Below are 12,075 nucleotides of genomic sequence, written 5' to 3'. Positions count from 1 at the left end.
TCCCCTGCTCTCAGTGCACAGTCATGTTCAGTAAAGGGTATTGATTAGGATATCAAGCAAATGAATTTGTTTTTAATTCCTTTTGCCCACACTAGAGCATACAAATGTTTGCTTATAGGAAATTTGGGGCAGAATTAAGACTTAGACATTAAAAAAAAAAGAACTCTAGACCAGGGCAAAAATAGGTGCTCAACGAAAACTGAATCCTCAGTTTTACAAGCTGGGATTTTTTTTTTTTTGGTGGTCATTGTTATTTTTTATTCTTTTTTTTAATTAAGGTATCACTGATATACATACAATCTTATGAAGGTTTCACATGAGCAACATTGTAGTTTCGACATTCACCTGTATTATCAAGTCCCCGACACACAACCCATTGCAGTCATTGTCCATCAGTGTAGTAAGATGTTAGAAAGCATTACTTGTCTTCTCTGATATATTGCCCTCCCCGTGACCTACATATATATGTTATGAGCTGGGATTCTTAAGGATCTGGTATGTTCTCATGCCATTAAGCAAGCAGGAGATCTAGACACAAGAGGAGCCCAGTGAGGCATCTATGCCAGGGTAAATGGCCCACCTCCTGTCTCCACCTCTCCCCTTCCCCTGCCTACTCACCTCCTGCCACCTACTTACCACCTGTCCAAAGTGACTTCTGCAGCCTATCTGTCTGCCTTGGCCCTCCCCACCTGGAAGGCCTGCATCCTGCCCTCCCATCCCATGACAGAGCCAGCCAACTGGTCCCTGGGCCAGAGACTAGCTAGTGAGAGTAGCTCACTGGCCAGGACCCCGGAGTTGCTGTGAGGGTATGGGGGAGGCTCAGTGTGTTGGGGTAATGGGAATTAGGTTGGTCTTATTGGTAGGAACATGCCTCCCCTTCTTCCTTCACTCCCCTCCACGACCCCTCCACAAGATCAGCAACCAGCCAGGGCAGGAAAATGGCCCTTTACTCTTTGTCTTGGGCTAAGTCCCACTCTATCCCACTTCCCAGTTCTGCCAGTGGAGATTCCCTGTCTGTAACTTGCTATGTGAAGCCTATCTCCTCAAGTCCTCTTTCTGGGCCTTATTTTCCCCATCTGTACAAGAAGCATGTTGAGCTAGCTGATTTCTCAGGGCTATTTCAACCCTAAGATCTTGATGCATTGAGTGCTTGTGGGGTATCTGTCTGCTCTGGCGGGGGAACCCACACAAAAAAGTGAGAAGAGCAGATCAGTCTCCAAGAGTTTGTATTTGGTTGGCAGGAAGGAGGGGAAAATGATATTCCAAATGGGAACAGCTGATGGAGGAAATGGGGTGACTTTGGATGAGGAGGAAGGAGAATCTGCCCAGCCTAAGCAAAGCCCCCAGCCGTAATGTGAACACTCTTTCGAGACATTCCTTTAGTGCTGGGGTGAGCGACTCAGCTCCATTCCTAAGGCATTCATTCATTCATTCATTCATTCAGCAACTGGGTATTCAGTGCCTGCTATGTGCCAAGCACTGTGCCAGAGGTTGAGAGTATGGGAGTGGACGGGGCAGACCTGATCCCTTATTGAGCTCTGGGACGGGTGAGACCAAGGGCAAGAAACAATTATCTAGCAGCTCTTTTGCTTCTGCTCCAAAAGCCGGGCTTGTCCCCATTTTACAGTCGAGGAAGCCGAGGCTGCCTCCTTGGCAGAAGTCCAAAAAGACGCTGAGAGGGCCGGCTGCTCAGTTAGTCCTTTGCCCAAGGGAAAGCTGGAACACTGCAGGCACTTTCCGGAAGGCTGGAGTGCGAGCCCCAGGAGGGGGTCCCCTTTCCCCGCCCCTTCCCCGCCCCTTGGCCGTAGCGTGGCGGGGCCCAGGAGGGCCGGGGCGGAGCTGGCGTCGCCTCGGGGGCGGGAGGGCGACCGCGGCCCGGCTGGGAAGACTGGAGGACAGGCAAGAATCGGCACACCAGAAAGACGGGAGAAGGAAGCGACCCTGAGCGCTGGGGATGTGACCCCACGGACAGGGGAGGATCGGCGCTAACCCTCGAGGCGGACGCCGTGAGTGAGCGCCCGCGCCCCCCGCGCACTGGACCCAGTCTTGCTTCCACTTTCATTTCTTGGGCTGTCCGACGTGGCACTGTCCAGAGGGGACCTCTGTTCGAAGGCAGGCTGACAGCAGTCCTCTGTCCGGGGTCCGAGGCTCGGAGCTGCGAAAGCTGGAGGCGGGGGGTGGGGGGTGGTGGTGTTTGAGGGGGGCGTGTCTTCGGGAGCGGAAATGTCAGCCCTGTGCCTCTGGGTCCTTTCACCGGTTGGTCGTGGCTGCTGGGTGAGCGCGAGGAGGGAGTCTGGGAGCAAAGGGTAAGGTCAAGGGCTGGGCAGGGGTAGCCGAGCGTCGCGGGAAAGAGCGTGCAGAACCCGCCTCTACTTTTTTCTTGGACCTCTGCCCTCAGGACACCCCCACATCGCACAGCCCTAGGTTGGATTCCAAATTCATACTGGGGCTAGCTGCCAGCCAAGATCCTGGGCCAGGCCCCGAGGAGTGGTAGGTGTGGCTTTGGCAGGGGGCTGAAAGTCAGAAACAGGCGTGGTCTTCATGTGAGAAGCCCAGACGCCCATCCCGGGAGTGAGCCATCCCTGGGCACTTTAGGAGCAAACAGATACCCAGAGTTAGGAAACGGGCTAGGAGGCAGTGTGGCCTCGGTTCCAGGAGGGGACGGAGGTCCTGTCTGTGAGGGATGGGATGGAAGGGCATGAGAATGGGAAGTGGAAAGCAGCATGGATAGATGCCCCCCCAAGATTACACTTTCCTGGGAAAAGACCCAGACCTTGAAAGTGAGACTAGCTCACTGGCCAGGACCCCGGAGTTGCTGTGAGGGTATGGGGGAGGCTCAGTGTGTTGGGGTAATGGGAATTAGGTTGGTCTTATTGGTAGGAACATGCCTCCCCTTCTTCCTTCACTCCCCTCCACGACCCCTCCACAAGATCAGCAACCAGCCAGGGCAGGAAAATGGCCCTTTACTCTTTGTCTTGGGCTAAGTCCCACTCTATCCCACTTCCCAGTTCTGCCAGTGGAGATTCCCTGTCTGTAACTTGCTATGTGAAGCCTATCTCCTCAAGTCCTCTTTCTGGGCCTTATTTTCCCCATCTGTACAAGAAGCATGTTGAGTCAGCTGATTTCTCAGGGCTATTTCAACCCTAAGATCTTGATTCTAAGCTTTCCTTAAAGCCTGAGTATCTGTTATGTCCAGGCCCTGACCTAGGCTGGGGAGTGGTATGGTAGGGACAGCAATGACCAAGAAGCAGCCTCCACCCCAGGAGAAAGAGATCTGAATTCAGTAGACGGGCCTGTGGGAGGAGGTAGCATTCAACCTGACCATGTATAGGCAGGCAGAGAGACCAGTGTAAGAAAACACACAGAGTTGGGAGAGTGGGGGGCCTGTTCAGAGGTCAAGAAGCAGCCCAGGGTGGTTGCCCAGGGCAGAAGCACAGGAAAGGTAGGGTGAGGTATGGAATGCCAGAGTGAGGGTTTGTTGGTAACTGCAGTGAAGGAGGCCATGTGATGGTGGAGAGCCAGGAACCCCACCTAAAGCAGTATGAGTGATTTTGGAAGCACCTTCCCCAAGCAAAATTCAGAACGCAGCAACAGCAGCAAATGAAGCATGGAAATCTCTTCTTGGGTCAGGAAATTCAGGTCCCACACTTGGGACTTGTTGGGGCTAGAAGTTGAGGGGCAGGAGGTAGATGAGAAGAACTGCCACATCTTGGAGGGTTTTTCCCAAGAGTACAAGATCCTGCTGGGAGACCTGCCCCTACTTCTCTGAACACTCTTCATTTTACTTGACTGTCCCCATCCTGGCCTGCCGGTTGTGGGTACAAGGAAGAGCCCTTGTTCTAAACTTCTCCTCTACTAGCTTGACTTGTTGCCTGACGTGACACCTCCCTCCAGCCCACATGTGCTGTGCCTTTGGTCACACCCACTGTCGCCTTGTTCCCATCCTCCTTCCCCAATCCTGTCCCAGCATTACTAGAGACTTGAGAAAGGAAAATGTTCCAGTGTGAGCTTTGAGGTCAAGCCGGGCTTTGTGGCTTATTGCAAGCCTCAACCTAGGGCTAGAGTCAGGACTCAAATTGACTAGGGTCAGGGCTCAGTCAGAGTTCAGCCTGGAGCCAGAACTCAGTGCTTAACCCACACCTTAATGCTCAGCCTGGGGTCAGTGTCAGTGCTCCATTTGTGGCTAAATTTCAGACTCAACAGGTACCTAGGTCTGCATTTTCCAAGAGGCCCCACACTCACAGGGGAGAAGAGATGACTACCCTGAGAGTCCCAGAAATCTGGCTTGTATCAGAGAGCCCTAGGAAGTTGCATGGGCCAACTCCATGCCTACTAAAAGGGTCATGCAGTTGCAGTAGAGTTGGTACTAGAACCAGGATATATGCCCCCAAGCCTGGGGCTCTGATTGTTGTCCCCAAAGTCTGTTCTGAGTCTGGGATCCTTCAATTCTAGGAGGCAAAGCAAATTTGTTTGAGTTCTAGATGAGCCCAGCTGGGATCTGGCTGCATTCTCCTACTTCCTGGTGCCAGGCACATGGTGGGCGCTCTGGGAACTCTGCTGAGCGTCATGTGCAGGAGGAGGGGCCAGTGGCTTGTTTGGGTTTGGGGCTGGAGTAGCCTGGCTTAGGAGGAAGGATCTCCAGCCACTGTTGGAGGAAGTGACACCCTTCTAGACCTACCATCTCCTCCTTTCCAATAACACCTGCAGTCTATTCAGGGGCCACCCAGCTGGCCATATGAGGGCCCTTTCCTCTTTCAGGGTAATAAAAGGAAAGTACATTTTCAGTAGAAAAGTCCCTCCTGCTCCCTGGGAATCCCCCGTGGCCGGATGGATCACGGGATATCCCAGAGGAAGCCGAAGGTGGGGCCCTCCCGCCTCCCCGCAGACAATGTGGCCAGGCTCTCCCATGCTGCACCAACTGGCCTGTGGGGCCCCCTAAGGTCATTTTATCCAGGCCCCTGCCTCCTGGTGGGCGTGCCTGTAGGAAGCCTTTGCCACCTCTCTAATGGTTGTCTGAAAAGCGCTCCAGGCCTCTGAGATGCAGTGAAAGTGGAGAGGATGGGAGGGCTGTGGGCGCTTGACAGGGGGAGCTAGGGTAGCCTGGAAATAGAGCGGGACTGCTGGACCTAGGGGACGAGGATGATTTTGATGCCAGACAAGGGTAGCAGAGGTTGGCCAAAAGCTGAGAGGTGAGACAAATGATGTGTGGGGAAGTCAAAGCCCATTTGACTGACCACTGTGTTTTCCCATACCCTTGGCTCTGGCATCCAGGTCCATACCCCTGGACACCTGGCCTTGGATCCAGCCTGGCCATGGCGCTGTGCCTGAAGCAGGTGTTTGCCAAGGACAAGACATTCCGGCCTCGCAAGCGCTTTGAGCCCGGCACACAGCGCTTTGAGCTGTATAAGAAGGCTCAGGCATCACTCAAGTCGGGCCTGGACCTGCGCAGTGTGGTGAGGCTGCCACCTGGCGAGAACATCGACGACTGGATCGCCGTGCACGTGGTGGACTTCTTCAACCGCATCAACCTCATCTATGGCACCATGGCCGAGCGCTGCAGCGAGACCAGCTGTCCGGTCATGGCGGGAGGGCCCCGCTACGAGTACCGCTGGCAGGATGAGCGCCAGTACCGGCGGCCTGCCAAGCTCTCTGCACCACGCTATATGGCCTTGCTCATGGACTGGATTGAGGGCCTCATCAATGATGAGGATGTCTTTCCCACACGTGTTGGTGAGTACCACCCAGCTGGCACATCAGGCCTAGCCAGGGAGGGAGGGAGCCGCTGAGCCCATTCCACAGCCCAGGCATTTAGATGAGTTAGCAATTCTGTAAGGGGGCAGGGATTTTCATCCCCATTTTGTAGAAAAGGAAACTGAAGTTCAGAGAGGTTAAGGGAGTGCTCAAGATCAGGCATCTGATCCTGACTCCCAGTTTTGGACTCTTCTTGTCTAAAGCTTGAGTGTCCCTCCAGGGACCATCCTGGAAAGACCACTGTGATTCTCAGAACCTTCCAGAGCAGGCACCTCAAGGGGCTCCTAGCAGGCGCTCTGATTGGGCTGATCCGACTTGCAGCCTCCTGGGAGCTCCCTCTGCCTCCAAGCCCCAGGAACGGAAGGAGGTGAAGATGGTATCTCCTCCTTAGGGGTCTCTGAGGGCAGAATTTTCCCTGGTCAGGCCCAAGCCATTAGGCCTTTTCTTACCTCAGCTGGGCAGCCTGGACGTGTGAAGGTGGAGAGGAGAGATGAGTGATGTCACCCTAGCCCTGCTTCCCCACCCAAGGGCAGCAGGAGTGGATGTTGGCCCAGAAGCTGAGCAGGCATGACACTGTATTCATCACAGCAGCCCCACCCCCACCTGGCCTCACATTCACGGTGTTACAGTTAAAGGAATCAGAGGTGGGTGGGGTAGTGTAGCCCAGCCCAGAGGAAAGAAGTCTGAATGCGAAGTGAAGCTGGGTACTGAGTCACAATTCAGTGCCCACAGCTCCTTCCCAGAAGGTGGCCTGCCATTTCCTGCACCATCATGCCCTCCACATGGGGGGAACTGGACCAAGAGATGGACAGTGTGTGGAATCAGGAGGGATTCAGAACTGCAGCTCAGGTCTCTTGGGGCCCAGGGCCCCACATCTAGATGGGCAGGACAAGTGTGGGGCACCTGCGCTGGGCCTGGAAGGGCCCACAGGGAGGTGGGACTCAACCCCACTTGACAGCAGTGAGGAAAGAGGGCTCTATGGAGTGGGTGGGCTGGTGGGGGTCTGCACCAAGCTCTTATTCCTTTCTAGCCTTACTGCCCAGGCCTGTGAAACCCCAGGTATCTGTCCTTAACCCTGGGATGGCTCTGCCACAGCAGAGAAGAGTGGGTAGCCACCGGGTCTCCACCTCACTGAGCATGAGGGCTGTGCCGGTACTGTGCCTTCTCCACAGGTCCTGAGGCTAATCTTGTGAGGGATCTATGGTATTTATCTCTGAGGGGCACTGCAGTGCTGTGCAGAGAAGGTTTGAACCCTGCCTCCAATCTGTTCCAATTAATAGTTATATGGCCTTGGGCAAGCGACTCCACCTTTATGCACATTTTTTCCTGTCTAGAATGGCTGTCATACCAGGCAAAAGGCACAAAGGACCCAGCACAGGGCCTGGCTCATAAATGGAAGGTTCTTTCTGTTATTAAATATTTGAAGGAATGAGAGGTATCTGAACTAGTTCTTGAAGATTTAGTAATTCTCAGGATTGGGGATCTGGGGGCCTGCTGTGTGAATAACTGTAGAGAGGAAGGAGTTGGTGTGGGCCTGGAGAGGGAGATCAGGATCAGATCATGAAAGGCCTTCAATAGGTGCCATGCTGGGAAGAAAGGACTCAATCCTGTAGGCCCATGCTTTAAAAAATGGACCCCAGTTTTTGAACTCTCCTTGGAATTGTATCCAAGGATGTCACGTGAGTACACCTGCTGATGCATATATTTTTGGGAAGAGTTTGGGCATAACTTTTATCATAGTCTAAGAAGGGTTGGTCAGTAACCCCAACAAGGTTGCAGAGCCCTGTCAGGGTGATGGGAGAGGGTTGAAGATTATTTGTATTTCAGCAAGGGAGATTTGTGCATCCTTCAAAAGGGAGGTAAGAGAGAAAGCAAACCATAATCTCTCTCACACAGGGAGGGGTGCTAGACCATCTGTGGCAAAGGCTGCCTGTGTCGGGGAGGGCAGGGCTTCATCACCAGGGTGCTGATCCCTCCACTTCTGCCTTTCCCCACCCCCTAGGAGTTCCCTTCCCCAAGAACTTCCAGCAGGTCTGCACCAAGATCCTGACCCGCCTCTTCCGTGTCTTTGTCCATGTCTACATCCACCACTTCGACAGCATCCTTAGCATGGGAGCCGAGGCGCACGTCAACACCTGCTACAAGCACTTCTACTACTTTATCCGTGAATTCAGCCTGGTGGACCAGCGGGAGCTGGAGCCACTGGTGAGGCCAAGCCCCCACCACCCTCCCCGACCAGGGCTAGCCTCTATGAATTTTCAGATCAGAAGGCTACTTGCTTTAAGAAAATCCAATAGCCAAGTGGATGAATTAGGGGAAGGCAATTCATTTACAATGGATTCTGTACTTTTAGAGAATTCATTCGAGTGTCAACTTACAAACCCAAATCTTCAGCCTGGAGTTGGGGTGGGGGTGCTGGAAGAGGCTAGGTTCAGGCAGAAGAGCAGCCAGCCCTATGGTTTGGGAAGGGGCTACCTGGCCAGTTGAGCCCTGACTGACCCCTTCCCACCTGTGTTTCTGCAGAGGGAGATGACAGAGCGGATCTGTCACTGAGCCCAGGCCTGGACGTTGTTGCCTCTCAGATGGACCATCTGAACACAGAGTGGCTAGGGGAGGGGACCCTCAGGAGTCTGATGGCGGAGGAGCCTGACAGTCCTGGGACCCCTCCACACCCAAAGTCCTTGGACTTCCAGGTCTAGGGAGTCTGCACACATGTTCCCCTGACTGCTGATGAATGAAGAATGAGAGATTTTAGAGGGGAAGAAACAGAAGGAAAGGAGGAATTAAGGCTCTGGCAGGAAGCCTAGGGCTGGGGTAGGCTAAAGGGTTTCTGCTCTGATACTTGACCCATCCATGGTGTTCCCAAGCCTACCAGGGGGATGTGGATGTGGCTGAGGTGATGGCAAGAAAGATAGAAAAGAGTGAGCAGCCTGTTTGTGAGTAAGCACATATGTCAGGGTGTGTGTGTGTGTGTGTGTGATTTTAACTGTGGAGTGGGTCTGTGAGAGCTAGCTGCCTTAGACCCTCCCTGGCACACAGGAGGCCCTCCGTAAATGACAGGTAAATGGATGCTGCACAGAATGGATGGGTGTTTGGGACCATCAGACCATGACCACTGTATAAGTGATGGCAGGTCAGTGTCCCCTCTCAGTGCGTCTGACCGAGTAAGTGCACAAATTGTGGTTATGGATGTAGTGCTATGTTTGAACCTTTCAGGCTACTGTCTTCCATAAGCATGAATTCTAGGGAGCTGGAGAGAGGTTGGAAGGGGAGCCTTGCCCTGGGTACCTACCCCTCACCCGTGACAAGAGACAGGTTCTGATTTGCTCAGCCAGAGAGACCCAGAAGTTGTCATTTCAACTCATTCCTCTGCCTCCAGGAAGGCCTGATTATAGACAGCCTGGGGGTTGGGGATGATCCCTTATGTCCACAAAGGTCCCCAGTCTTTAAACTGAGAATCGTACACTCCAATCTAGCTCCCAGAATCTATAGACTTGGCTCCCAGAATTGAAGCCCAGCATAAGATAATCCTCCAATCCAAAGAGCTAGTGGAACTTGAATCGGGAAGCTCTGGAGCCTTGTCTCCCATCCCAGGACACCGAGGCCCATGAAACTAGCAAATGGACTCTTCCAGGCTTGGAGAACCCCCATCTTGCAAGGATCTGCCTGCCTCCCTACCATCCCTTAGACATCCTAGCTGACTGAATCTCAAAGCATAGCTGTCCACAGAGAAACTGGGAAGCTCATTCAGCACTCCATTACTCAGCACCCTCATGCCCAGCTGTGTTTCCAGACCTATGGGTGGGGAAACTGAAGCAAGGACAGGTCTGTTACCTCCAGAGCCACCATGCTGGGATGCCAGGACAGAGAGCCAGAAAGGAAGTGAGGATCATCCGGTCTCACTCACAGAATCATCCACGTACATAGGAGGAAACTGAAGCCAGGAGGAGGGGAAGGACAAACTGTCCAGGGCCTCACAGCAAGACTTCGTGGAGCTGGAATAGAAACCAGGAGTCCTGACTCCCACCACAGGGCCAGTGTATCGCTTCATAAGGAGATGAGATGCAAGTGAAAAGAGGGTTTGACAGCCCTTCTCTGGAACACAATTGTTCCTGCTTTAAGCAAAGATTTCTAGCCTGATTCTAGATGTCCCACCAACTCTCAGGTCTGCTGAAATTGTCTGAACCAAGCCTCCAGAATAATGGAATAATGCCCTGTCCTTGGCCTAGCAGCTGCCTGATCTCTGGAGAAGCAGATGGGACCCCTGATGCCAGCCAGCTGGACCTAGGGCTGCTGCCTACAGAGAAGTTCCCAAGAGGAACATACAGGCCCAGCGGATTTGCCAGAGACTCTGGGGGTGGGGTTGTCCGAGATTCCCCCGTGGAGGACAACAGATTGGATAGTGCATTATAAACTGTGGCCAGTGCTGAGGGCGGTGGGGTGGGGGTCGAGGAATCTATTTTTGTGAAACAGAGCTAAGACTTTATTGTTATTTTTTTTGTAAAATAAAGGAGGCAAAACAAAAAATAGCTGTACTGGTGGGAAGCTGAGGTCTGGGTGCCACATGGCTCCTAGGCAGGCTGTGGAAGGAACTGGGCCAGAATGGGGCAGGGAGGGCTTTGCATTCTGAGTCTGCGAGCCATGTGAAGGCCCAGCCAGTGTGGTCATGTCTGGCCCAGCTCTCTAGAGTGGAGACGCCAAGGTTTTCCCAGAGCTCTAGGAATTCTGTGCCCAAACTTCCTAGGCTACTGTAGGACCCTTGGAGTAGGGAGGGCTGGCCCTTGCCTTTGGAAGAACTCAGTCTCTAGGGAGAGGCTTTAAGCTCAGGTTACCTGGCACTGGCTGTTCTTACCCCACCCCCTTTATCTGGGTAATTTATTGTAGCTAATGGATTGAAGGACAGGGCAGAAATACAGGCATACCTCAGAAATATTGCAGGTTCAGCTCCAGACCACTGCAATAGAGTATTTCAATAAAGTGAGTCAAATGCATTATTTGGTTTCCCAGTGCATATAAAAGTTATGTTTATACTATAATGTGGTTTATTAAGTGTGAAATAGCATTATTTCTAAGAAAACAATATACACACCTTAATTAAAACATATGTTATTGCTAAAAAAATGCTAACCATCATCTGAACTTTCAGTGAGTTGTAATCTTTTTGCTGGTGAGGGTCCTGCCTTGATGCTGATGGCTGCTGACTGATCAGTATGATGGTTGCTGAAGGCTAGAGTGGCTTTGGCAATTTCTTAAAATAAGAAGACAGTGAAGTTTGGTGCATTGATCAACTCTTCCTTTCATGAAAGATTTCTCTGTTGCATTCAATGTTGTTTGATAGCATTTTACCTATAGTAGAATTTCTTTCAAAGTTGGAGTCAATACTCTCAAACCTGGCTTCCACTTAATGAACTAAGTTTATGGAATATTCTAAGTCCTTTGTTGTTATTTCAACTACCTGCATAGCATCTTTACAAGGGGTAGATTCCACCTCAAGAAACCACTGTCTTTGTCCTCCATAACAATAACTCATCTGTTGCAAGTTTTATCATGAGATTGCAGCAATAATCAGTCTTCAGGCTCCACTTCTAATTCAAGTTTTCCGTTATTTCCACCACATCTGCAGTTACTTTCTCCACTGAAGTCTTGAGCACCTTAAAGTCATTCTTGAGGGTTGAAATCAACTTCTTCCAAACTCCTGTTAATGTTGGTATTTTGACCTCTTTCCATGAATCACAAATGTTCTTAATGGCATCTAGAATGGTGAATCCTTTCCAGGTTTTCAGTTGACTTTGCCCAGACCCATCAGAAGAGTCATTATCTATGGCAGCTATAACCAATACAAAATGTATTTCTTAAATAATAAAGACTTGGGAGTCAAAATGACTCCTTAATCCATGGGCTGCAGAATGGACGTTGTGTTAGCAGGCCTGAAAACATTCATCTCATACATCTCCATCAGAGATCTTGGGTGACCACGTGCATTGTCAATGAACAGTAATGTTTTCAAAGGAATCTTTCTGAGCAGCAGGTCTCAACAGTGGGTTTAAAATATTCAGTAGACCATGTTGTAAACAGATGTGCTTACATATCCAGGCTTTGTTTTTCCATTTTCAGAGCACAGGAGTAGATTTTAGCAAATTCTTGAGGGTCCTAGGATTTGGGGTATGGTCAATGAGCATTGACTTCAATTTAAAGTCACCAGCTTCATTAGCCCCTAAGAAGAGAGTCACCCTGTCCCTAGAAGCTTTGAAGCCAGGCACTGACTTCTCTCTAGCTATGAATGGCATATAGCTAAGGTGGAATCTTCTTCCAATATAAGGCTGT

General features: G+C 51.5%; 1 protein-coding gene across 4 annotated transcripts in view; it reads left to right on the top strand.

Moving 5' to 3' along the window:
• The first annotated feature begins 1,595 nt into the window (after window positions 1-1,595).
• The window catches only part of LOC118916340 (MOB kinase activator 3C), a 52,470-nt gene continuing 41,990 nt past the window's right edge, over window positions 1,596-12,075 (top strand). The window contains exons 1-3 of one of the 4 annotated variants that reach the window (XM_057500180.1): window positions 2,024-5,730; window positions 7,754-7,956; window positions 8,275-11,603. In XM_057500180.1, coding sequence (XP_057356163.1) covers window positions 5,199-5,730; window positions 7,754-7,956; window positions 8,275-8,304 — 765 coding nt within the window. In that variant the 5' untranslated portion in view covers window positions 2,024-5,198 and the 3' untranslated portion in view covers window positions 8,305-11,603. The other 3 variants (XM_057500177.1, XM_036893310.2, XM_057500176.1) reach the window with 3 other exon arrangements.

Source organism: Manis pentadactyla, chromosome 4 (genome assembly GCF_030020395.1).
Source record: "Manis pentadactyla isolate mManPen7 chromosome 4, mManPen7.hap1, whole genome shotgun sequence".
NCBI lineage: Eukaryota > Metazoa > Chordata > Mammalia > Pholidota > Manidae > Manis > Manis pentadactyla.
This window is presented reverse-complemented; position numbering and strand designations above follow the sequence as displayed.